Consider the following 27463-nt stretch of genomic DNA (forward strand, 5'->3'; position numbering starts at 1 on the left):
CATAATACTACAAGGATGAGCACAATACCACAAGGATGAGCACAATACCAAAAGGATGAGCACAATACCACAAGGATGGGCACAATACCACAAGGATGGGCACAATACCACAAGGATGGGCACAATACTACAAGGATGGGCACAATACCACAAGGATGGGCACAATACCACAAGGATGGGCACAATACTACATGGCACAATGCTACTGGGTACAATATTACAAAGATGGGCCGCAAGTCTCCTCCTTAGGAGACCACAGCGGCCCGTGCCCATTATAAAGGTTCGGAGCGCTGCAGTCTCCTCGCTGTGTTCTCCCTAGGGAGGGCATGCGACTCCGCAGCATAAATTCACATGCTGCGGCCTATTCCCCCAGCTGTGTTTGAGACCCATGCTCTAGAGGATATCATCACTAACAATACATAGCCTAGCCATTTATTATACTTTCATCCATTCTTCCACGTTTTCCTCTTTGCTTAGTTTCAGAACACGGACCCCTGGCAATAGGCTGATTGAGGTAGTACTATTTAGAAAGAAAAAAAATAAAAAATTGGGGGACTGTCCTAACGACTGGGCCTTGAAAGGCATTTTTGAGCTCAGCAAAAATGTCTGCAGTCCCTTTAAGTGAACGTAGACTGTAAAATCATAACAGTGTGCAGTGCAATGCACACACACACACACACACACACACACACACACACACACACACACACACACACACACACACACACACACACACACACACACACACACACACACACACGTCAGGATTATCCTCTGGGCTATGTGACCACAAACTTGCACTGGAGATAGAAGGGAATGCTGATCTACACACTGGCACGATCCAGTAGCCTTCAGTTACTGCCGAAAAAACTGCTGAGCTGGCAAAACTCCTTTAAGAAGTAGATTATTTATACAGTGACATCTTACATTATTGCATGAGAAAAGCAGAAATTCACACTTACAAATGGCAGAAGCTCGGGGAACCGATAGGCCACTTCACTCTTGCTGAGCAGAGCATGAAGTCCTAAAGGATAAAGAAAACCCAATTACAAAAAAGAGAATTTTGTTACTTACCGTAAATTCTTTTTCTTATAGTTCCGTATTAGGAGACCCAGACCATGGGTGTTTAGCTTCTGCCTCCGGAGGACACACAAAGTACTACACTTAAAAGTGTAGCTCCTCCCTCTGAGCTTATACACCCCCTGGTGAGCCAGTCCTAGCCAGTTTAGTGCAAAAGCTGAAGGAGAATAGCCACCCACAAGTAGAACCGAGTAAGAACCGGAACAACCGGAGACTCTGTCCACGACAACAGCCGGTGATAACACACGGAACAAGAAAATTGACAACAGGCAACAGGGAGGGAGCTGGGTCTCCCAATACGGAACTATAAGAAAAAGAATTTACGGTAAGTAACAAAATTCTCTTTTTCTTTATCGTTCCTTTGGGAGACCCAGACCATGGGACGTTCCAAAGCTGTCCCTGGGTGGGAATAAAAAGAAAAAACTAAGAAGTAGGCGGAGCCTAACTTCACAAGTGGGCGACAGCCGCCTGAAGGATGCGTCTGCCCAAGCTCGCATCTGCCGAAGCATGAGCATGCACTTGGTAGTGCTTCGAAAAGGTATGCAGGCTAGTCCAAGTGGCAGCCTGACAGACTTGTTGAGCCGTAGCCTGGTGCCTAAAAGCCCAAGAGGCACCGACAGCTCTGGTCGAGTGTGCTTTGATCCCCGGCGGGGGAGACACCTGAGTACTCTGGTAGGCGTCCGAAATGGTCGATCTAAGCCAACGGGCCAAGGTCGGCTTAGAAGCAGAGAGACCCTTGCGCCGCCCTGTGGTTAGCACAAAAAGAGAGGTGCACCGCCTAAGCGCAGCGGTGCGAGACACATAGATCCGGAGAGCACGCACCAGATCTAGAGTATGCAGCGCTTTCTCAAAGAGATGAACAGGGGCCGGACAGAAGGAAGGCAAGGAAATATCCTGGTTAAGGTGGACGGGAGAGACCACCTTAGGAAGAAAGTCCGGGGTCGGCCGGAGAACTACCTTGTCTTGGTGAAAAGAAGGGAATTTTGTTACTTACCGTAAATTCCTTTTCTTCTAGCTCCTATTGGGAGACCCAGACGATTGGGTGTATAGCACTGCCTCCGGAGGCCACACAAAGCAATTACACTAAAAAGTGTAAGGCCCCTCCCCTTCTGGCTATACACCCCCAGTGGGATCACTGGCTCACCAGTTTTAGTGCAAAAGCAAGAAGGAGGAAAGCCAATAACTGGTTTAAACAAATTCACTCCGAAGTAACGTCGGAGAACTGAAAACCGTTCAACATGAACAACATGTGTACCCGAAAAACAACCAAAAATCCCGAAGGATAACAGGGCGGGTGCTGGGTCTCCCAATAGGAGCTAGAAGAAAAGGAATTTACGGTAAGTAACAAAATTCCCTTCTTCGGCGCTCCATTGGGAGACCCAGACGATTGGGACGTCCAAAAGCTGTCCCTGGGTGGGTAAAGAATACCTCATGTTAGAGCTGCAAGACAGCCCTCCCCTACGGGGAGGCAACTGCCGCCTGCAGGACTCTTCTACCTAGGCTGGCGTCCGCCGAAGCATAGGTATGCACCTGATAATGTTTGGTGAAAGTGTGCAGACTCGACCAGGTAGCCGCCTGGCACACCTGTTGAGCCGTAGCCTGGTGTCGCAATGCCCAGGACGCACCCACGGCTCTGGTAGAATGGGCCTTCAGCCCTGATGGAACCGGAAGCCCAGTAGAACGGTAGGCTTCAAGAATTGGTTCTTTGATCCATCGAGCCAGGGTGGCCTTAGAAGCCTGCGACCCTTTGCGCTTACCAGCGACAAGGACAAAGAGTGCATCCGAACGGCGCAAGGGCGCCGTGCGGGAAATGCAGATTCTGAGTGCTCTCACCAGATCTAACAAATGTAAATCCTTCTCATACCGATGAACTGCATGAGGACAAAACGAAGGCAAAGAGATATCCTGATTAAGATGAAAAGAGGATACCACCTTCGGGAGAAACTCCTGAATGGGGCGCAGCACTACCTTGTCCTGGTGGAAGACCAGGAAGGGAGCCTTGGATGACAGCGCTGCCAGCTCAGACACTCTCCGAAGAGATGTGATCGCTATCAGAAAAGCCACTTTCTGTGATAGTCTAGAAAGTGAAACCTCCCTCAGAGGCTCGAAGGGCGGCTTCTGGAGGGCAACTAGTACCCTGTTCAGATCCCATGGATCTAACGGCCGCTTGTACGGGGGTACGATATGGCAAACCCCCTGTAGGAACGTGCGCACCTTAGGAAGGCGTGCCAAACGCCTCTGAAAAAAGACGGATAGCGCCGAGACCTGACCTTTAAGGGAGCCGGGCGACAAACCTTTTTCTAACCCAGATTGCAGGAAAGAAAGAAAGGTAGGCAATGCAAATGGCCAGGGAGACACTCCCTGAGCAGAGCACCAGGATAAGAATATCCTCCACGTTCTGTGGTAGATCTTAGCGGACGTGGGCTTCCTAGCCTGTCTCATGGTGGCAACGACCCCTTGGGATAATCCTGAAGACGCTAGGATCCAGGACTCAATGGCCACACAGTCAGGTTCAGGGCCGCAGAATTCCGATGGAAAAACGGCCCTTGGGACAGTAAGTCTGGTCGGTCTGGTAGTGCCCACGGTTGGCCGGCCGTGAGCTGCCACAGATCCGGATACCACTCCCTCCTCGGCCAGTCTGGGGCGACGAGTATGACGCGGCTGCAATCGGATCTGATCTTGCGTAGCACTCTGGGCAAGAGTGCCAGAGGTGGAAACACATAAGGGAGCCGGAACTGCGACCAATCTTGCACTAGGGCGTCTGCCGCCAGCGCTCTTTGACCGCGAGACCGTGCCATGAAGGCTGGGACCTTGTTGTTGTGCCGGGACGCCATTAGGTCGACGTCCGGCCTTCCCCATCGGCGACAGATTTCCTGAAACACGCCTGGGTGAAGGGACCATTCCCCTGCGTCCATGCCCTGGCGACTGAGGAAGTCTGCTTCCCAGTTTTCTACGCCGGGGATGTGAACTGCGGATATGGTGGAGGCCGTGGCTTCCACCCACAACAGAATCCGACGGACTTCCTGGAAGGCTTGCCGACTGCGTGTCCCCCCTTGGTGGTTGATGTATGCCACCGCTGTGGAATTGTCCGACTGAATTCGGATCTGCCTTCCTTCCAGCCACCGCTGGAAGGCTAGTAGGGCAAGATACACTGCTCTGATTTCCAGAACATTGATCTGAAGGGTGGACTCCTGCTGAGTCCACGTACCCTGAGTTCTGTGGTGGAGAAAAACTGCTCCCCACCCTGACAGACTCGCGTCTGTCGTGACCACCGCCCAAGACGGTGGTAGGAAGGATCTTCCCTGTGATAATGAGGTGGGAAGAAGCCACCACTGCAGAGAGTCCTTGGCCGTCTGGGAAAGGGAGACTTTCCTGTCCAGGGATTTTGACTTCCCGTCCCATTGGCGGAGAATGTCCCATTGAAGTGGGCGCAGATGAAACTGCGCAAACGGAACCGCCTCTATTGCCGCCACCATCTTCCCGAGAAAGTGCATGAGGCGTCTTAAGGAGTGTGACTGACTTTGAAGGAGAGCCTGCACCCCAGTCTGTAGAGACCGCTGCTTGTCCAGCGGAAGCTTCACTATCGCTGAGAGAGTATGAAACTCCATGCCAAGATACGTTAGTGATTGGGTCGGTGACAGATTTGACTTTGAGAAGTTGATGATCCACCCGAACGTCTGGAGAGTCTCCAGTGCAACAGCCAAGCTGAGTTGGCATGCCTCTTGAGAGGGTGCCTTGACCAGTAGATCGTCCAAGTAAGGGATCACAGAGTGTCCCTGAGAGTGCAAGACTGCTACCACTGCCGCCATGATCTTGGTGAACACCCGTGGGGCTGTCGCCAGACTAAATGGCAGAGCTACGAACTGAAGATGGTCGTCTCCTATCACGAAGCGTAGAAAGCGTTGGTGCTCTGTAGCAATCGGCACGTGGAGATAAGCATCTTTGATGTCTATTGATGCTAGGAAATCTCCTTGAGACATTGAGGCAATGACTGAGCGGAGGGATTCCATCCGGAACCGCCTGGCGTTCACATGCTTGTTGAGCAGTTTTAGGTCCAGAACAGGACGGAATGAGCCGTCCTTTTTTGGCACCACAAAGAGATTGGAGTAAAAACCTTGACCTCGTTCCTGAAGAGGAACAGGGACCACCACTCCTTCTGCTCTTAGAGAATTCACCGCCTGCAGAAGGGCATCTGCTCGGTCGGGATGTGGGGAAGTTCTGAAGAACCGAGGCGGAGGACGAGAACTGAACTCTATCCTGTACCCGTGAGACAAAATGTCTGTTACCCACCGGTCTTTGACCTGTGGCAGCCAAATGTCGCAAAAGCGGGAGAGCCTGCCACCGACCGAGGATGCGGAGGGAGGCGGCCGAAAGTCATGAGGCAGCCGCCTTGGAAGCGGTACCTCCGGTTGCTTTCTTGGGGCGTGAGTGAGCCCGCCAGGAATCAGAGCTCCTTTGCTCTTTCTGAGTCCCTTTGGACGAGGAGAATTGGGGCTTGCCCGAGCCTCGAAAGGACCGAAACCTTGACTGCCACTTCCTCTGTGGAGGTTTGCTTGATCTGGGCTGGGGTAAGGAGGAGTCCTTACCTTTGGACTGTTTAATGATTTCCGCCAATTGCTCACCAAACAGTCTGTCTCCAGATAATGGCAAGCTGGTTAAACATTTTTTAGAAGCAGAATCTGCTTTCCATTCTTTTAACCACAAGGCTCTGCGCAAAACTACAGAGTTGGCGGATGCCATTGAGGTACGGCTCGTAGATGCCAGTACCGCATTGATAGCGTAGGTCGCAAACGCAGACATTTGTGTAGTTAGGGACGCCACTTGCGGCACTGCTGGACGTATGAGAGAGTCCACCTGTGCCAGACCAGCTGAAATAGCTTGGAGCGCCCACACGGCCGCGAATGCTGGAGCAAACGACGCGCCGATAGCTTCATAGACAGATTTCAACCAAAGGTCCATCTGTCTGTCATTGGCATCTTTAAGTGAAGCCCCATCCTCCACTGCAACTATGGATCTAGCTGCCAGTCTGGATATTGGAGGGTCCACTTTTGGACACTGGGTCCAGCGTTTGACCACGTCAGGGGGAAAAGGATAATGTGTATCCTTAAGGCGTTTAGAAAAACGCTTGTCCGGATAAGTATTGTGTTTCTGGATGGATTCTCTGAAATCAGAGTGGTCCAGAAAAGTGCTTAATTTACGCTTGGGATACAGGAAATGGAATTTCTCCTGCTGTGCAGCTGCCTCCTCTGCAGAAGGAGCTGGGGGAGAAATATCCAACAGCCTATTGATGGCCGCTATCAGGTCATTTACCATGGCGTCACCATCTGGCGTATCCAAATTGAGTGCGGCGTCAGGACAGGACTCCTGATCACCCACCTCTGAGTCATCATATAGAGACCCTTCTCGCTGAGACCCTGATCCGCGTGATGACGTGGAGGGTCTCTCTCAGCGAGCTCGCTTAGGCGGACTGGGACTGTCATCGGAGTCAGAGCCCTCAGCCTGTGATGCCTGGGACCCCCTTGAATTACGGATTAATTCCAGCTGAGGGGGGCCGGGGAACATAGACACAGCAGTGTCCATGGTCTGAGCAACTGGCCTGGACTGCAAGGTTTCCAGGATTTTTGCCATAGTCACAGACATTTTATCAGCAAAGAAGGGAATTTTGTTACTTACCGTAAATTCCTTTTCTTCTAGCTCTTATTGGGAGACCCAGACGATTGGGGTATAGCTACTGCCCTCCGGAGGCCACACAAAGCACTACACTAAAAAGTGCAAGGCCCCTCCCCTTCTGGCTATACCCCCCCGTGGTATCACGGGTTCTCCAGTTTTAGTGCCAAAGCAAGGAGGAGGAAGCCAATAACTGGTTTAAACAAATTAACTCCGAATAACGTCGGAGAACTGAAAAACCGTTCAACATGAACAACATGTGTACCCGCAAACAACAAAAAAATCCCGAAGGACAACAGGGCGGGTGCTGGGTCTCCCAATAAGAGCTAGAAGAAAAGGAATTTACGGTAAGTAACAAAATTCCCTTCTTCTTCAGCGCTCTATTGGGAGACCCAGACGATTGGGACGTCCAAAAGCTGTCCCTGGGTGGGTAAAGAGATACCTCATGTTAGAGCTGCAAAACAGCCCTCCCCTACGGGGGTGTCACTGCCGCCTGCAGGACTCTTCTACTTAAGCTGGCATCCGCCGAAGCATAGGTATGCACCTGATAATGCTTGGTGAAAGTGTGCAGACTCGACCAGGTAGCTGCCTGGCACACTTGTTGAGCCGAAGCCTGGTGTCGTAATGCCCAGGACGCACCCACGGCTCTGGTTGAGTGGGCTTTTAGCCCTGAAGGAACCGGAAGCCCCGCAGAACGGTAGGCCTCTAGAATTGGTTCTTTGATCCATCGAGCCAGGGTGGCTTTAGAAGCCTGCAACCCCTTGCGCGTACCAGCGACAAGGACAAAAAGTGCATCGGAACGGCGCATGGGCGCCGTGCGGGAAATGTAGATTCTGAGTGCTCTCACCAGATCTAGCAAACGTAAGTCCTTTTCATACCGGTGAACCGGATGAGGACAAAAGGAAGGCAAGGATATATCCTGATTAAGATGAAACGAGGATACGACCTTAGGGAGAAACTCCGGAATGGGGCGCAGCACTACCTTGTCCTGGTGGAACACCAGGAAGGGAGCCTTGGATGACAGAGCTGCCAGCTCCGACACTCGCCGAAGCGATGTGATCGCAACAAGAAACGCCACTTTCTGTGACAGGCGAGAAAAGGAAACTTCCTTCAAAGGCTCGAAAGGCGGCTTCTGGAGAGCAACTAGTACCCTGTTCAGATCCCACGGATCTAACGGCCGCCTGTACGGGGGCACAATATGACAGACCCCCTGCAGAAACGTGCGCACCTTAGGAAGACGTGCTAGACGCTTCTGAAAAAACACGGATAGTGCCGAGACTTGCCCTTTAAGGGAGCTGAGCGACAAGCCCTTTTCCAACCCCGATTGCAGGAAGGAAAGAAAAGTGGGCAATGCAAATGGCCAAGGGGATACTCTCTGTGCAGAGCACCAGGATAAGAAAATCTTCCATGTTCTGTGGTAGACTTCCTAGCTTGTCTCATTGTGGCTACGACTCCTTGAGATAATCCTGCGGACGCTAGGATCCAGGACTCAATGGCCACACAGTCAGGTTCAGGGCCGCAGAATTCTGATGGAAAAACGGCCCTTGGGACAGTAAGTCTGGTCGGTCTGGTAGTGCCCACGGTTGGCCGGCCGTGAGCTGCCACAGATCCGGATACCACTCCCTCCTCGGCCAGTCTGGGGCGACGAGTATGACGCGGCTGCGGTCTGGGGTAAGGAAGAGTCTTTACCCTTGGACTGTTTAATGATGTCAGCCAATGGCTCGCCAAACAGTCTATCTCTAGATAAAGGCAAGCTGGTTAAACATTTTTTGGAACCAGCATCTGCTTTCCAGTCCTTTAACCACAAGGCTCTGCGCAAAACTACCGAATTGGCGGACGCCATTGAGGTGCGGCTGGTAGATTCTAGGACCGCATTGATAGCGTAAGACGCAAACGCAGACATCTGCGAGGTAAGGGACGCCACTTGCGGCGCCGCTGGATGTATGATAGCATCCACTTTTGCTAAACCAGCTGAAATAGCTTGGAGTGCCCATACGGCTGCGAATGCTGGAGCAAACGACGCGCCGATAGCTTCATAGACAGATTTTAACCAAAGGTCCATCTGTCTGTCATTGGCATCCTTAAGTGAAGCGCCATCCTCCACTGCAACTATGGATCTAGCTGCAAGTTTGGAAATCGGGGGGTCTACCTTTGGACACTGGGTCCAGCGCTTGACCACATCAGGGGGGAAAGGAAAACGTGTATCCTTAGAACGTTTAGAGAAACGCCTTTCCGGATGAGCGTCGTGTTTCTGGATTGATTCTCTGAAGTCAGAGTGATCCAAGAAAGCACTCAATTTACGCTTGGGATAGAGGAAACGAAACTTCTCCTGCTCTGCAGCTGCCTCCTCTGCAGAAGGAGCTGGGGGAGAAATATCTAACAGTCTATTAATGGCTGAGATAAGATCGTTTACCATGGCGTCCCCATCCGGGGTATCCAGATTGAGAGGGGTTCCAGGATAAGACTCCTGATCACTCTCTTCAGACGCATCACAGGGCGACTGATTGCGCTGAGACCCTGAGCAGTGTGATGACGTTGAGGGTCTTTCCCAGCGAGCTCGCTTAGGGTGGCTGGGGCTATCATCTGAGTCATAATACTCAGCCTGGGAAGCCGGGGACCCCCTTGCAGTCTGGGCTAATTCCAACTGAGGGGGATTAGAGGACAGAGACCTCGCCGTGTCCATAGACTGAGCCCCAGTCATGGATTGCAAAGTTTCAAGGATCTTTGCCATAGTCACAGACATTCCATCAGCAAAAACTGCAAAGTCTGTCCCTGACACCGGGGCAGGACTTACAAGCGTCTCAGCCTGGGTCACTACCCCTCCGGACTCCGGCTGGCGAAGCAGCACCGGATCTGAGCATTGCACACAATGGGGGTCTTTGGAACCTGCTGGTAGAGCAGCCCCACATGCAGCACACGCAGTGTACACAGCCCTAGCCTTGGCAGCCTTGCGTTTTGTGGATGACATGTTGCTGCCTCCTCAGAGCGATCTGGGGTATCCAGCCAGGAAGCGACCTTACAGTGCAAGAAATAACTAAATATATATATCTGGTGACACAGTACACCAATACACACTGAGGCACTAGAGGGGCCAGCTGAAATGCCGCTTACCGCCCGCTTAAGAGCGGGTGTGTGGTTGCCAAAAGCCCCCTAGTCCAGGTCTCCCAGAGCCTTGCGTCCTTCCTCTAGCCAGACTGCATGTAATGGCTGCCGGCGTCCTGGGAGAGGAGGGGGGGCGGGCCCTGGGCGTTCCTGACTAAGAGCGGGAAGCCTGCTTCCCTCTGTGCCTAGTGAGAGGGCTGGAGCATGTAAATCAGGCTCCAGCCCTCGTCGCTGCTGCGAAACAGCGTCTCTCCCCTACCCTGATTGACAGGGTGGGGGCGGGAACGAAGCGGAGCTAGGCCGCAAAAGCCGGGGACTGGATTTATAAACGCCGCCGCCGTAAAAGCGCGGTCGGCGTGTCCCCGGCGCACCACAAGTCACAGCAGCGCCGCCCGGTCCAGTGGGGGTCGGCGCTGCGTTCCCACAACACAAAGTCCCCCAGTAAACTGTAGGAACACTAACTCCAACGTTACGGTCCCCGGCGCACTACAACACCCAGCCAGCCCGGAGTGTGTCTGTGCCTGCCGGGGACACAGAGTACCTGTATGATGCAGGGCCATGTCCCTGATTGTACTCCTGCTCCGTATCCATCAGGTGCTATGGGTCTGTGGATGGAGCCCGGCGTCAGAGCTTAGAGGCCGGCAGGATCCCACTTCCACAGAGCCCTACAAGGGGATGTGGAAGGAAAACAGCATGTGGGGCTCCAGCCCCTGTACCAGCAATAGGTACCTCAACCTTACAACACCATCCACGGGTGAGAAGGGAGCATGCTGGGGGCCCTATATGGGCCCTCTTTTCTTCCATCCGAAATAGTCAGCAGCTACTGCTGACTAAAATCTGTGGAGCTATGCGTGGATGTCTGACCTCCTTCGCACAAAGCTTGAAAACTGGAGAACCCGTGATACCACGGGGGGGTATAGCCAGAAGGGGAGGGGCCTTGCACTTTTTAGTGTAGTGCTTTGTGTGGCCTCCGGAGGGCAGTAGCTATACCCCAATCGTCTGGGTCTCCCAATAGAGCGCTGAAGAAAACTGCAAATTCTGACCCCGTTACCGGGGCAGGGGTCGCAGGCGACTCTGCCTGGGCTACCACCACCATAGGCTCTGGCTGACGAAGTGCCACTGGGACTGAACATTGCACACAATGAGAGTCGTTGGAGCCTGCTGGTAGATTAGCCCCACATGCTGTACAAGCAGTGTAAGCAGCCCTTGCCTTGGCACCCTTGCGTTTTGTGGATGACATGTTGTTGTCTCCCCAGAGTAATATAGGGTATACAGCCAAGAAGCGACCAAACAGTGCAGTATATATAAGTATATATAAATATATCTGGTACAGCGAAACAGTACACAAATATAACACTGTGGCACTAGTGGGGCCGCACGTATGTGCTGCTTACCGCCCGCTTAGCGCGGGTGTGTGGTCGCCAGAAATCCCTAGCCTGGGTCCCCCAGAGCCTGCGTCCGTTCTCCAGCCAGACTGCATGTGTATAATGGCTGCCGGCGTCCTGGGGAGCTGCAAGCCTGGGGGCGGGCCTAGGGCGTGCACAGTGAAAAGGCGCGAAGCCTGTGTCCTACTGTGCTCAGTGAGAGGGCTGGAGCATGTAAATCGTGCTCCAGCCCTCGGCGCTGCCGATTAAACAACGTCTCTCCCCTACCCTGATTGACAGGGTGGGGGGCGTTAACGAAGCGGAGCTAGGCCGCAGAAAGACCGGGAACTAAAGTTAGAAGCGCCGCCGCCGTAAAAGCGCGGTCGGCGCGTCCCCGGCGCACTACAAGTCGCAGCTGCGCCGCCGCTCCAGGGGCGGTCGGCGCGGCGATCCACACACATAAAGTCCCCCAGTAATCTGCGGGGACTATAAGCCCAGCGCACAGCGCTACAGTCCCCGGCGCACTAGCACACCCAGCAAGTCTGGGGTGTGCGTGGCCTGTCATACGGGGACACAGAGTACCTGAAAGTTGCAGGGCCTTGTCCCTGAACGGCACTCCCGCTCCACATCCAGCAGGTTCTATGGGTCTGTGGATGGAGCCCGGCCCCAGGGCTTGGTGGCCGGTAAGATCCCACTTCCTCAGAGCCCCTCAGGGGGATGGGGAAGGAAAACAGCATGTGGGCTCCAGCCTCCGTACCCGCAATGGGTACCTCAACCTTACAAACCACAAGTGGGGTAAGAAGGGAGCATGCTGGGGGCCCTAGTATGGGCCCTCTTTTCTTCCATCCGATATAGTCAGCAGCTACTGCTGACTAAACAGTGGAGCTATGCGTGGATGTCTGACCTCCTTCGCACAAAGCAGAAAACTGGTGAGCCAGTGATCCCACTGGGGGTGTATAGCCAGAAGGGGAGGGGCCTTACACTTTTTAGTGTAATTGCTTTGTGTGGCCTCCGGAGGCAGTGCTATACACCCAATCGTCTGGGTCTCCCAATGGAGCGCCGAAGAAATCAAAAAAGGTGACTCCGAGGAGAGCGCAGCCAAATCAGAGACTCTCCTGAGAGAAGTTATGGCAACTAGAAAGGCCACCTTTTGAGAAAGACGATACAAAGAAACCTCCCTAAGGGGCTCGAAAGGGGGTTTCTGCAATACCGTGAGGACCAAGTTAAGGTCCCAGGGATCCAAGGGCCGCCGATAAGGCGGAATGATGTGAGACGCACCTTGCATGAAGGTGCGCACCTGAGCCAGCCGGGCGAGACGCCGCTGGAACAGCACTGATAGAGCTGAGACTTGTCCCTTGAGAGAGTTGAGGGACAGTCCTAGCTGCAGACCGGACTGTAAAAAAGACAGAAGGGTCAGCAACGAGAATGGCCAAGGAGAATGGCCGGAAGAGCGACACCAGGACAGGAAAATTTTCCAAGTCCTGTGATAGATCTTGACGGAGGAAGACTTACGGGCCCGAGTCATAGTGGAGATGACTTCAGGAGGAATACCAGAAGCCGTCAAAATCCAGGACTCAAGAGCCACGCCGTCAATTTGAGTGCCGCAGAATTCGGGCGGAAAAACGGACCTTGCGAGAGCAGGTCTGGACGGTCCGGAAGATGCCACGGCATCTCCACGGACAGTTGGAGCAGGTCCGGATACCAAGCTCGCCTGGGCCAGTCCGGTGCAATGAGGATGACTCGACGGCCCTCCTTTCAGATCTTGCGCAGGACTCTGGGCAAGAGAGCTAGAGGGGGAAACACGTAGGACAGACGAAACTGGGACCAGTCTTGAACCAGAGCGTCCGTGGCGAAGGCCTGAGGATCGTGGGAGCGAGCCACGTAAACTGGAACCTTGTTGTTGTGACGGGATGCCATTAGGTCCACGTCCGGAGTGCCCCACTTGCGGCAGATTGACTGAAACACTGCCGGGTGCAGGGACCCCTCGCCACCGTCCACGGATTGACGGCTGAGATAATCTGCCTCCCAGTTTTCTACGCCAGGGATGTGGACTGCGGATATGGTGGACTTGGAGTCCTCCGCCCATTGAAGAATGCGTTGGACCTCCAACATTGCCAGGCGGCTGCGTGTCCCGCCTTGGTGATTGATGTAGGCAACCGCTGTCGCGTTGTCTGACTGGACTCGAATGTGCCTGCCCGCCAACAGGTGGTGAAAGGCTAGGAGAGCTAGAAGCACAGCTCTGGTTTCCAGCACATTGATTGAAAGGGCTGACTCGGACAGAGTCCAAGTGCCCTGTGCTCTGTGGTGGAGATGTACCGCTCCCCAGCCGGATAGGCTGGCATCCGTGGTGAGAATCACCCAGGACGGAGTCAGGAAGGAGCGCCCTTGGGACAGGGAGAGGGGTCGAAGCCACCACTGAAGAGAGCTCCTGGTCCATGGCGACAGAGCCACTAACCTCTGTAAGGAGGAAGGCCGCTTGTCCCAACAGCGGAGAATGTCCAGCTGCAGAGGACGCAGATGGAACTGGGCAAAGGGAACCGCCTCCATGGAGGCCACCATTTGACCCAGCACCTGCATCAGACGCCTGAGGGTATAACGGCGGGGCCTCAGGAGAGAGCGCACCGCCAACCGGAGTGACAGCTGTTTGTCTAAGGGCAACTTCACAAGTGCCGGCAAAGTCTCGAACTGCATCCCTAGGTACGTGCGACTCTGGGTCGGAGTCAGAGTGGATTTGGGAAGATTGACAATCCACCCGAATTGGGCTAGGGTGGCGAGAGTGAGCGAAACACTCCGCTGACAGTCTGCGCTGGATGTACCCTTGACCAGAAGGTCGTCCAGATAAGGAAGCACTGCTAACCCCTGGAGGTGCAGGACCGCAATCACTGCCGCCATGACCTTGGTGAATACCTGAGGGGCCGTGGCTAACCCAAAGGGGAGAGCCACGAATTGGAAATGATCCTCTCCTATCGCAAAACGTAACCAACGCTGATGTGACACTGCCATTGGCACATGTAGATAGGCATCTCTGATGTCGATGGACGCCAGGAACTCCCCTTGGGTCATAGAGGCAATGACTGATCGCAGAGACTCCATGCGAAAATGCCGCACCCGGACATGCTTGTTGAGAAGCTTGAGATCCAGGATGGGCCGGAAGGTACCGTCCTTTTTTGGAACTAGGAAGAGATTTGAGTAAAAACCTCTGAACCGTTCCTGAGCGGGAACTGGGACAATCACTCCGTTTGCCTGCAAGGACGCCACGGCCTGCGAGAAGGCGGCGGCCTTGGAGCAGGGGGGAGTCGAGAGAAAAAATCTGTTTGGAGGGCTGGAAGAGAATTCTATCCTGTAGCCGTGAGATATGATGTCTCTCACCCACTGATCGGAGACTTGCTTTAACCAAGCGTCGCCAAAGTGGGAGAGCCTGCCACCGACTAAGGTGGAGCGGGCCGAGAGTCATGAGGAAGCTGCCTTAGTGGCAGAACCTCCTGCGGTCTTCTGCGGACGCGCTTTTGGGCGCCAGTTGGATTTCTGATCCTTGGCTGAGTTAGCGGACGAGGCGGAAGGCTTAGAGGATGACCAGTTGGAGGAACGAAAGGAACGAAACCTCGATTGATTCCTACCCTGGGCGGGTTTCCTGGTCTTGGTTTGTGGCATGGAAGTCCTCTTCCCGCCAGTAGCTTCTTTAACGATTTCGTCCAGCTGTTCACCAAACAGCCGTGAACCAGCAAAAGGGAGCCCAGCAAGAAACTTCTTGGAAGAAGCATCTGCCTTCCACTTTCGAAGCCACAAAATCCTGCGGATAACAAGAGAATTAGCTGAAGCCACCGCAGTGCAGTGAGCAGCCTCTAGCATGGCAGACATGGCATAGGATGAAAAAGCTGAAGCCTGAGCAGTTAAGGTAACCATCTCAGGCATAGATTCCTTGGTGAGGGAATGCATCTCCTCTAGAGAAGCAGAGATGGCTTTGAGAGCCCACACTGCTGCAAAAGTCGGGGAAAACGCGGCCCCCGCAGCTTCATACACAGATTTGGCCAGAAGGTCAATCTGACGGTCAGTGGAATCCTTAAGTGAGGTGCCGTCAGACACCGACACAACGGTCCGGGCTGATAGCCTAGACACCGGAGGGTCTACTTTTGGGGAGTGAGACCACTCCTTGACCACCTCAGGTGGAAATGGAAACCGGTCATCAGAACCACGCTTTGGAAAGCGTTTGTCAGGGCAGGCCCTGGGTTTGGTCACAGCGGTCTGAAAACTGGAGTGGTTAAACAACACACTCTTCACTCTCTTAGGCGAGGTAAACTGATGTTTTTCTGCCAAAGAGAGTTGCTCCTCTGACACTGGCGGATTGAGATCCAGCACAGAATTAATAGGAGCAATCAAATCACTAAGATCTGAGTCACCCTCAGAGAAATCGATGGGATACATAGCCTCCGAGCCCCCAGTGAAGGCATCCTCCTCATCTTGAGAGTCAGCTCTTGAGGCAGAGCCGTGGGATGGGGAGGGGGAGGAAACCCTGCGCCTTCTCTTAGAAGGACGGGGTCTGGGATCAGATGATGAATCCTCTGTGAGCTCCGATGGACAGAGGTCAGAGGATAGGAGTCCTCTGTCAAGAGTATTAGAGGCACCCTGTGAGGGGGGCTGATGCATATTCATCAAAGTCCTGGACAAAAGCCCCATGGACTCAGCAAATGACTGGGATATGGACCTAGAAAAGGACTCTACCCAGGCCGGGGGTTCAATCACAGGTGCAGCAGCAGCCTGAGAGACCACTGGGGGTGAGACTTCAGGCTGTGGCACCGCCAAGTTAGAGCAGACATCACAATGTGGATAGGTGCTCGGCTCAGGCAGCAGGAGCTTACATGCAGTGCATGCAGAATCAAGCTTTGGAGCCTTGCTCCTTGTGTGAGACATGCTGCTGGAGTGGGGGCTTTGCAGAGAATGAACCCCAGGGAGAATATACAGAGGTCCACAACCGGAGACCGGCTGTGGCTTACCAGACCGCTGAGCGCGGTGTTGTGTGCCCTCCAGATCCCGAAGCCCGGTCCCCCAGTCGCAGCACCTCAGCAGAGATGCAGAATGCAGGATGTCCCAGAGCAGAGTGAACTCTGCCCGAGAAGAGGGCGTTCCTATAAAAGAGCGGGAACTGGAGGGCTATAGAGACCTGCAGGGAAGGAGGGACGCCCCAGCAGTGGGGAGTGTCCCTCCCCTGTGTAGAACGGCCGCCGGGAGGAGCCGGACCTGTCCCTCTGCATGAGTGACATGCGAGGGCAGGAAAATGAAACTAGGCCTCCGGCGAAGCCAGGGCCTAAATTTAAGCGGCGAGGCTGACAAGCAGGCACCATCGGCGCGGTTCTCAGGCAAAAGCTAGAGAACCCGCCGGAAAAGTTAAAACAATCACATACAGCATACTCTCCCCTTACAATAAAGAACCGGGACCCCCAACATAAACGTCTCAGGTACTTAGCTGCTGAGACGCAGGGCCATGTCCCTGGGGATGAGTGCTCCGGTCCAACAGAATCCTCAAGGGGCTGTGGATGGAGACCGGACTCCTGCCAGGCATGGAGACCGTGCTGGCTCCCACTTCAAGCCAGAGCCCAGAAGGGATGGTGAAGGAGCGCGGCATGTAAGGCTGCAGCCTTGTAAATCAACCTTAACAACACCGCCGACACAGTGGGGTGAGAAGGGACATGCCGGGAGTCCAGACATGGACCCGCTTTTCTTCAATCTCTTTCAAAAAGTCAAACAAATCAGATGAGAATGCATGTGTGGATGTATGCCTCCTGACACAAAGCAATAAACTGGCTAGGACTGGCTACCAGGGGGTGAATAAGCTCAGAGGGAGGAGCTACACTTTTAGGTGTAGTACTTTGTGTGTCCTCCGGAGGCAGAAGCTAAACACCCATGGTCTGGGTCTCCCAAAGGAACGATAAAGAAATAGAAGGTAATAACAATAAATTAGTTCAACAGAGAAACTGCTGCGTCATTATCGGAGGGGGTCCCAGAGTTACGACCCCACCGACAGTGACCATAAAGTGATGGCATATCCTAGTGATAAGCATTACTTCTTACTTACATTGTTAAACCCTTAAAAAAGCAGTCCCACAAAACGTTTGCCTAAACCTGTGTAAATGTATATGTAGTGTAATTGCGGTGATATTCTCACTGATCGCGGTCTTCCCTGGTTTACAGCACCACTCCGGTTTTCTCCTGTATCACATGCCCGCTATCCTAATCTGTTAGAATCCCGTGTGTCATTTGGAAGCAGTTTTTACAGTGCGCGCCAGCGGAGCCTCTATATATTTACATAGCAAAGGCCATTTCTGGGTCCCCCACTGTGATGGAGAGCCAAGATGACTGGAGCGGAATTACAAAGAGAAATTCGTACACGCTTATGCCCTGGTTACCCATTGCACCTGCGCCTCATGCAAGCGCAAATTTCTGGTGGGACAATCTGTAGAGGACAGCGCTGCTTGCACCCGCCAGATCCTCCTCCATAGCTCACTTAAGAGCTCCACCCCGCACGCCATTGCCCTATTCTTTCCCTATGGGATTGATGGATTAAGTCAACTACAGGGCTTGGCTTTTTCCAACAGCCTCGAAAAATCTGAATGGAGCAGCTCCATCCCGACGAGGCCATTCCAGTGCCTAGGCATAGGTGATAAAGGGTTGTTCCCATCCTTAAAGCTTAATTTCCACAATTGGTCATTTTCTACAACACATATCCTTCAAAACATGAAATTCTTACCTGCAAGGAGACGAGAGACTGGAAGGTGAATGCTGACTTTTTCCTGAGACACGCAGTATCGTATCGTGTCCACTGAATGCCCGGCTAGCGTGAGTGTAATGGGCTGTTCTCCGTCTGTGAAGCCGCTGTGGCAATGTGTAAGCACAGCCAGACACTTCTTGTAGGCTTCAATCAGGACATGTTCCTAGAAATCACCCAAATATCAGTCATCTAGTATAGTAACGCAAAAAATCCCAGAAAAGACTGCATACACAATAAAGCAATAGTATAAAATTATACACACCTGTTCTGACATCTATACATAACCAGGTGGCCTAATGTATAAACCTATAACTGCTAAAGCAGTGGGGCTTCTAGATTAAATAGGTTTTCCACTAATATGTTCCCCTTTCTTTTATCCTAACTCTTTCTAACTAACACTTTCCTAATATACTTCTATCTACTCTGCTCCTGTAATCTTATCTCGAAGAGGCACGTAAATACCTTTATTGCTGTTGTAGCTTTGATCCTTCTGGCTGCAGACCGAAATTGGACCAACTGAGCAGGGCACGTCACTGGTGGGGAGTTACCCAGATAATACTTCACTCTCCTATCAGCCCCCACCAAGTGATGTGCCCTGCTCAGTTGGTCCGATTCTGGTCTGCAGCCGGAAGGATCAAACCTAAAACAAGAATAAATGTAGTTACGTACCTCTTAGAGATCAGCTTTAAGGAGCAGATAGGAGAAGTAAACTAGGAAAGTGTTCGTTAGGAAGGGTTAGGATAAAAGAAAGAGGGGTCATTTTAGTGGTGGAAAACCTAAGTTTCTGACAGATTTCTTCTTCTGTTTTTGCTATAAGCTGGCTATACTACCAGACTTGGTTCTACTAAGTTGGAGAGTTGCATGTGATTTGAAGGCATCAATGTAAGCTGGCTATTTTATGGACGTACTGATGTTAATAGGCACTAAAACAGGCTGTCTTGTTTTATCAGGCACTGATGCAAAATGGCTCTGTTCTGGGGGCACTGATTGCACCTGTTATTATCAGTGCCCCCATTTTCTCTCTGTAACTCAATAAACAGAGCCAACTTGTATTAAGGCCGCTTTAGACGCTGCGACATCGCTCAAGCGATGTCGTTGGGGTCACAGAATTTGTGACGCACATCCGGCTGCTTTAGCGATGTCGTTGCGTGTGACACCTATGAGCGATTTTGAATCGTCGCAAAAGCGTTCAAAAATCGCTCATCGGTGACATGCTCCCCTATTCTCGATTATTGCTGCTGCTGCGTGTATGATGTAGTTCATCGCTCTTGCAGCAGCACACATCGCTATGTGTGACACCGCAGGAACGAGGAACCTCAACTTACCTACGGCCGCCGGCAATGAGGAAGGAAAGAGGTGGGCGGGATGTTACGTCCCGCTCATCTCCGCTTCTATTGGGCGGCACTTAGTGACGTTGCTGTGACGCCGAACGAACCACCCCCTTAGAAAGGAGGCGGTTCGCCGGTCACAGCGACGTCGGTAGGCAGGTAAGTAGTGCGATGGGACTGAGCGATGTTGTGCGCCACTAGCAGCGATTTGCCCGTGTCGCGCAACCGATGCGGGCGGGTACGCACGCTAGCGATATCGGTACCGATATCGCAGCGTGTAAAGCAGCCTTTAGTGCCTTTAAACAAGGCCAATTCGCATCCGTGCCCTCAGAACAAAGCCAACTTCTAGTTTTAAGGCACTGATACTTTCCCCATGTCCTCAGATTTAGGCCTTGTGCCCACAGGGCGTTTTTACAGCGTTTTTTCTAGCGTTTTTCATTGCTTTTTTTAATCAATAAAAGCAAGGAAAAAGCATCCCAGCAAAGTCTATGAGAATCAGGACTTGCTGTGCCCACGTTGCTTCTTTTTCAGTTGCTTTTTTTCTTGCTGAAAAAAGAAGCAACATGTCAATTGTTTTAGCGTTTTTTCCTGCTTTTTTCCCCAATTGACTTCAATGGAGTAGGGGAAAAAAGCAAGAAAAAACGCATGTGTAATGCCCACGTTGCTTTATATTTTATGCGTTTGGGCGTTTTTAGGGAGAAAAGAAAGCTATGGCTATGTAGATTCCTTCATAGAAGAAAGCCACATAGCCAGAGTCGGCAGCTGTTATCTTATCTCCCATTGTTTACCACGACACCTCTGCAGGGACCCCCGCTGACGTCACAAGGTAAAGAGTTCATCACAGCGGGGGATCTCCAGGAAATCCCACAGTAATCCCCCTGTATGAATTGTATTCACCTCCTGACATCCTGGAACTTATACAGCGAGGTGTCACGGTAAACAATGCAGGGACCCCCGCTGATGTCACAAGGTAAAGAGTTCATCCCAGCGGGGATTGGGGGGGGGGGGGGTGGGCATTGCTCGGTAATCCCCCTGCATGTATTGTATTCACCTTGTGACATCCCGAACTTCTCTGCAGGGAAGTGTGGCAGTAAACAATGCAGGGACCCCCGCTGACGTCACAAGGTGAATAGTTCATCCCAGCGGGGGAACTCCAGGAAAGCCCCCAGTAATTCTCTGGCATGAATCACCTCCTGACATCCCCGGACTTCCCTGCAAAGAGATGTCACGGTAAAACACCGCAAGAATACTGAATGCCTGGTGCACAGCCTATGCCACATAAATGCAGGCAACTCCCGCTGACGTCAAGGTGAACCCTGAAAAACCCCGGTGATCCTCCTGCATGAACTGTGTTCACCTTGTGCCTTGCACCAGACATTCAGTATTCTTGCAGTGTTTTACCAACACCACTCTACAGGGAGGTCCGGGGATGTCACAAGTTGAATACAGTTCATGTAGGAGATCCGCTGCTGGCATGAACTCTTCACCTTACTCACCTCTCTGCAGTCTCCTGGGTAACGTCCGATGGGTTCCAGGACCTGCCGGTGAGCAGCTGATTGTTTACGTCCAGCAGTGAACAGCCTGCCGGCTTTTTAACAAGCAGATGATGAATCAGCTGATCTTCCCTGGACGTAAAGGATCCGATGATGCTATCAGGTGATAGCATCAGCTGCTTACCAGCGGGTTCTGGAGCCCATGGGACTTTTAGACAATCAGCTGATGTGAAATCTGTTTCAGGTCCTTGAACCTGTGTCAGGTTCAAAGACCTGAATCCAATATCATCTGATCAGAAGGCAAACCGATCAGATGATGTGTCATCAATCATCTGATCAGTTTGCCTTTCAATCAGATGATATTGGATCCGGATTGGACATCGCGGGACCCTCGACCCAGGACTACGGCGGAGGGGGGTTCTTTAGTTCAATAAAGATGGAGTCACTAATTGTGTTGTGTTTTATTTCTAATAAAAAATATTTTTCTCTGTGTTGTGTTTTTTTTATCTTTACTAGAAATTCATGGCGGCTATGTCTAATATTGGCGTGACACCATGAATTTCAGGCATAGGGCCAGCTGATAATACAAAGCTGGCCCTAATCCCATTATTACCCAGTGAGCCACCCGATACCAGGGCCGCTGTAAGAGTTGGATACAGCACCAGAAGATGGCGCTTCCTATGAATGCGCCATTTTCTGGGGCAGCTGCGGACTGCAATTCGCAGTGCGGGGGCCCAGAAAGCTTAGGCCACCCTGTACTGCGGATTCCAGTCCCCAGCTGCCTAGTTGTACCTGGCTGGACACATAAATTGGGCGAAGCCCATGTCGTTTTTTTTTTAATTATTTTATGAAATTCATGAAATAATTAAAAAAAGGACTTCCCTATATTTTTGGTTCCCAGCTGGGTACAAATAGGCAGCTGGGGGTGTGAGGCCACCCGTACCTGCCTGCTGTACGTGGCTGGCATACAAAAATATGGCGAAGCCCATGTCGATTTTTTTTTTAATTCATTAAAAAAAAACAAAAAAACAAACACATAACCCAAAAGGGTTAGGAGTAAAAAAAATGCTTAGGCTCTCGCTGTATTTTCTATTGCTAGGGTAACTTAAACAGCTACTGGCTGCTAACCCCTCCTGCTTGGTGTTACCTTCACTGGCAATGAAAAATCCAGTTAAGCCCTTTTTTCTTGAGTTTTTTTGCCAAAAAATTAAAAAAAAAATTCCATGGGCTTAGCCCAATTTTTGTGTCCAGCCAGGTACAACCAGACAGCTGGGGACTTGAAACCGCAACGCTGAGTGGCCCAAGCTTTCTGGGCCACCCGCTGTGTATTGCAGTCCGCAGCTGCCCCAGAAAATGGTGCTTTCATAGAAGCGCCATCTTTTGGCGCTGTATCCAACTCTTCCAGTGGACATGGTGCCAGGTGGCACGCTGGGTAATAAGGGGTTAATACCAGCTTTGTTTTACCAGCTGGTATTAAGCCCGAGATTCTTAATGTGAAGCCAAGTTTGACCCGGATATTAAGAATCTCCAATAAAGGGTTAAAAAAAGACACCACACAAAAAATACTTTATTAAAAATAAATACACAGACACACTTAGGGACTCCATTTTTTTACTCCCTCTCACCCCTCCTCAATCCTGGTCTTCTGTCACCGATCTAGCTCTGCTATATCAGAAAGCACGGGGGAGGAAGAACGCTTCAAATCCCCGTGCTGTCTAATCACTCAATGAGTTAGCAGAGACTGCAGGTTGGTAAGCGGTGACATCACCGCTACCACTGTTGCCATAGTAACCTAATGAGCAGGTTGCTATAGCAACGGTGATCTCCGAGCACCTGATTCCCGGCACCGCTATTCACCTGCATGAGCCGGTAAATAGCGGTGCTGGTAAACGATCTAATAGATCATCATTTTCCTGTCACTTTTATTCCAAAATGGAGATTGAAAAAAATGGGCTGAACATGGAAATGACATCAGAACACCTTTTTTTCACATCCAACTTTAATGAGCTGAAACAAGCATTCAATAGTAACAAAAAAAGCATGAAAAGAAGCAGGAAAAAAAGCAGGAAAAAAAGCATGAAAGCATGAAAAAAAGCAGGAAAAAAGCATGAAAAGAAGCATGAAAAGAAGCATGAAAAAAAGCAAGAAAAAAAGCATGAAAAGAAGCAAGAAAATAAGCATGAAAGCATGAAAAGAAGCATGAAAAAAAGCATGAAAGCATGAAAAGAAGCACAGAAAAAAGCAGCTTTTTTTGTGCTGAAAAAAAAGCACCATGGGCACAAGGCCTAACACTTACGTCAGTAGAACACCAGTCTTGCATCATGGATATGATATGTGTAAGTTTCATCTGCAAAGTGAAGGCGGCCTCCCACTCCGGCTCCATCTCGATGTGCTGCCCGACCTGCCGCGTTATTGGATCCATTCCCTGCGGAAACACATGAAGGTTACACGGTCGTTCATGACTGGTGGCCAATGGTCTAAAATTTATTCCCAGCCATTTGGACCCCTCAGACGTGTCATAAAGGCACAGGATAAGGGCAGGGTCTTCTCCAATGCATGTATTGCCTGTAGATCCAAGGACCGGAGCGGAGATGCCGCAAAACACCAACACATAGAAGACCAGAACATTGTGCGGCGGCGTATACAGGTCCATTATCTTTTTTTTCCCCTAATCTGGGGTTTGAATTTATTGTTGGAGCTGATCTGGGGCCAAATTGTTCTTGGGGGGGGGGGGGTCTAAAAGTTTGGGGGTCCAGTCTGGGATCTGAACTGCATATCTAAATTATTTTTTATGGGTCTGGGGGTCTATATTAAATTTCAGTGTCTGTGCTGTGGTTTAAAATCATTTTAGAGGTCTAAAATAAAAAAAAAAATATAAGAAATTAAGGGTCTAAATTAATTCAGCTCTAGGATCAAACCCCTGTTTTTTAGATTTAGTAGTCTGGTAACTTAAACAGTTTAGGGGTCTGGTCGGGGGTATGCATGAATATAGGGGTACATAGAACTGTTTCCAGGGATTGGTGGAGGTCTCAGTACCTGGACCCCCCCCTTCCCCGATCAGCAAAGCTTTGCAGCCCCTGAAATATATTAAATCTTTTTACATATGATAGCTACCATTTAAATCTGATCTGGTTTTCTAATAAGAAAAAAGAAGGGAATTTTGTTTACTTACCGTAAATTCCTTTTCTTCTAGCTCCAATTGGGAGACCCAGACAATTGGGTGTATAGCTTATGCCTCCGGAGGTCACACAAAGCATTACACTTAAAAGTGTAAACCCCTCCCCTCTGCCTATACACCCCCCCGTGCATCACGGGCTCCTCAGTTTTGGTGCAAAAGCAGGAAGGAGGAAACTTATAAATTGGTCTAAGGTAAATTCAATCCGAAGGATGTTCGGAGAACTTAAACCATGAACCAAAGAACAATTCAACATGAACAACATGTGTACACAAAAGAACAACAGCCCGAAGGGAACTGGGGCGGGTGCTGGGTCTCCCAATTGGAGCTAGAAGAAAAGGAATTTACGGTAAGTAAACAAAATTCCCTTCTTTGTCGCTCCATTGGGAGACCCAGACAATTGGGACGTCCAAAAGCAGTCCCTGGGTGGGTAAAGAATACCCCGGTAATAGAGCCGAAAGACGGCCCCTTCCTACAGGTGGGCAACCGCCGCCTGGAGGACTCGCCTACCTAAGCTGGCATCTGCCGAAGCGTAGGTATGCACCTGATAGTGTTTCGTGAAAGTGTGCAGACTTGACCAGGTAGCCGCCTGACACACCTGCTGAGCCGTAGCCTGGTGCCGCAATGCCCAAGACGCACCCACGGCTCTTGTAGAATGGGCTTTCAGTCCTGAAGGGACCGGAAGGCCAGAAGAACGGTAGGCTTCAAGAATTGGTTCCTTGATCCACCGAGCCAAGGTTGACTTGGAAGCCTGCGACCCTTTACGCTGGCCAGCGACAAGGACAAAGAGCGCATCCGAGCGGCGCAGGGGCGCCGTACGAGAAATGTAGAGCCGGAGTGCTCTCACAAGATCTAACAAGTGCAAATCCTTTTCACATTGGTGAACTGGATGAGGACAAAAAGAAGGTAAGGAGATATCCTGATTGAGATGAAAAGGGGATACCACCTTCGGGAGAAATTCCGGAACCGGACGCAGAACCACCTTGTCCTGGTGACAAACCAGGAAGGGAGCTTTGCATGACAGTGCAGCTAGCTCAGACACTCTGCGAAGTGATGTGACTGCCACTAGGAAGACCACCTTCTGCGAGAGGCGAGAAAGAGAAATATCTCTCATTGGCTCGAAAGGTGGTTTCTGAAGAGCCATTAGCACCCTGTTCAGATCCCAGGGTTCTAGCGGGCGCTTGTAAGGGGGGACTATGTGGCAAACCCCCTGCAGGAACGTGCGTACTTGCGGAAGCCTTGCTAGACGCTTTTGAAAAAATACAGAGAGCGCCGAGACTTGTCCCTTAAGAGAGCCGAGAGACAGCCCCTTTTCCATTCCGGATTGAAGGAAAGACAGAAAAGTGGGCAAGGCAAATGCCAATGGAATAAAACTCTGATCAGAGCACCAGGATAAGAAGATCCTCCACGTCCTGTGGTAGATCTTGGCTGACGTTGGTTTCCTGGCCTGTCTCATAGTGGCAATGACCTCTTGAGATAACCCTGAAGACGCTAGGATCCAGGACTCAATGGCCACACAGTCAGGTTGAGGGCCGCAGAATTCAGATGGAAAAATGGCCCTTGAGACAGCAAGTCTGGTCGGTCTGGTAGTGCCCACGGTTGACCCACCGTGAGATGCCACAGATCCGGGTACCACGACCTCCTTGGCCAGTCTGGGGCGACGAGGAGGGCGCGGCGGCAGTCGGACCTGATCTTGCGTAACACTCTGGGCAGCAGTGCCAGAGGAGGAAAGACATAAGGCAGTTGAAACTGCGCCCAATCCTGAACTAAGGCGTCTGCCGCCAGAGCTCTGTGATCTTGAGACCGTGCCATGAATGCCGGGACATTGTTGTTGTGCCGGGACGCCATTAGGTCGACGTCCGGCTTCTCCCAGCGGCAACAGATCTCTTGAAACACGTCCGGGTGAAGAGACCATTCCCCTGCGTCCATGCCCTGGCGACTGAGAAAGTCCGCTTCCCAGTTTTCCACGCCCGGGATGTGTACTGCGGAGATGGTGGAGGCTGTGGCTTCCACCCACAGCAGAATCCGCCGAACTTCCTGGAAGGCTTGCCGACTGCGCGTGCCGCCTTGGTGGTTGATGTATGCCACCGCCGTGGCGTTGTCCGACTGAATTCGAATCTGCCTGCCTTCCAGCCACGGCTGGAACGCCTTCAGGGCTAGATACACTGCCCTTATCTCCAGAACATTGATCTGAAGGGAGGACTCTGGCTGAGTCCAGGTACCCTGAGCCCTGTGGTGGAGGAAGACCGCTCCCCACCCTGACAGACTCGCGTCCGTCGTGACCACAGCCCAGGATGGGGGCAGGAAGGATTTCCCCTTCAACAAAGAAGTGGGAAGAAGCCACCACTGAAGGGATGCCTTGGCTGCCCGAGAAAGGGAGACGTTCCTGTCGAGGGACGTCGATTTCCTGTCCCATTTGCGGAGAATGTCCCATTGAAGAGGACGCAGATGAAACTGTGCAAATGGAACTGCCTCCATTGCTGCCACCATCTTCCCTAGGAAGTGCATGAGGCGTCTCAAGGGGTGCGACTGGGCTCGGAGGAGAGATCGCACCCCTGTCTGTAGTGATCGTTGTTTGTCCAGCGGAAGTTTCACTATCGCTGGGAGAGTGTGAAACTCCATCCCGAGATATGTCAGCGATTGTGTCGGTGTCAGTTTTGACTTTGGGAAATTGATGATCCACCCGAACCTCTGGAGTGTCTCCAGAGCAATGTTCAGGCTGTGTTGGCATGCCTCCCGAGAGGGGGCCTTGACAAGAAGATCGTCCAAGTAAGGGATCACTGAGTGTCCCTGAGAGTGTAGGACTGCAACCACTGTTGCCATGACCTTGGTGAAGACCCGTGGGGCTGTTGCCAGGCCGAAAGGCAATGCCACGAACTGAAGGTGTTCGTCCCCGATGGCGAAACGCAGGAAGCGCTGATGCTCTGGTGCAATCAGCACGTGGAGATAAGCATCCTTGATGTCGATTGAGGCTAGGAAGTTTCCTTGGGACATCGAGGCGATGACGGAGCGGAGAGATTCCATCTGGAATCGTCTGGTTTTCACGTGTTTGTTGAGCAGTTTGAGGTCCAGGACGGGACGGAAAGATCCGTCCTTTTTTGGTACGACAAACAAGTTGGAGTAAAAACCGTGACCCCATTGCTGAAGGGGAACGGGGATAACTACTCCTTCTGCCTTCAGAGAGTTCACCGCCTGAAGAAGAGCATCGGCTCGCTCGGGGGGCGGAGATGTTCTGAAGAAACGAATCGGAGGACGAGAATTGAACTCTATCCTGTAACCGTGAAACAGAATGCCTCTCACCCATCGGTCTTGGACATGTGGGAACCAGGCGTCGCAAAAGCGGGAGAGCCTGCCACCGACCGAGGATGCGGTTTGGGGAGTCCGCAAGTCATGAGGAGGCCGCTTTGGGAGCGGTTCCTCCGGCGGTCTTTTTAGGACGTGCCTTAGACCGCCATGAATCAGAGTTCCTCTGATCCTTTTGAGGCCTGTTG

At 51.7% G+C, this 27463-nt stretch overlaps 1 protein-coding gene across 2 annotated transcripts in view; it reads right to left on the reverse strand.

The window, feature by feature from the left end:
- The window catches only part of UBR2 (ubiquitin protein ligase E3 component n-recognin 2), a 394151-nt gene that overhangs the window by 255682 nt on the left and 111006 nt on the right, over window positions 1-27463 (reverse strand). For both annotated transcript variants that reach the window (XM_075339174.1, XM_075339175.1), the window contains exons 14-16: window positions 23094-23222; window positions 17956-18139; window positions 963-1024 (exon numbers count right to left, since the gene is read on the reverse strand). In XM_075339174.1, coding sequence (XP_075195289.1) covers window positions 963-1024; window positions 17956-18139; window positions 23094-23222 — 375 coding nt within the window. The remainder of the gene's footprint in view (window positions 1-962; window positions 1025-17955; window positions 18140-23093; window positions 23223-27463) is intronic.

Source organism: Anomaloglossus baeobatrachus, chromosome 3 (assembly GCF_048569485.1).
Source record: "Anomaloglossus baeobatrachus isolate aAnoBae1 chromosome 3, aAnoBae1.hap1, whole genome shotgun sequence".
In the NCBI taxonomy this organism is placed as follows: domain Eukaryota; kingdom Metazoa; phylum Chordata; class Amphibia; order Anura; family Aromobatidae; genus Anomaloglossus; species Anomaloglossus baeobatrachus.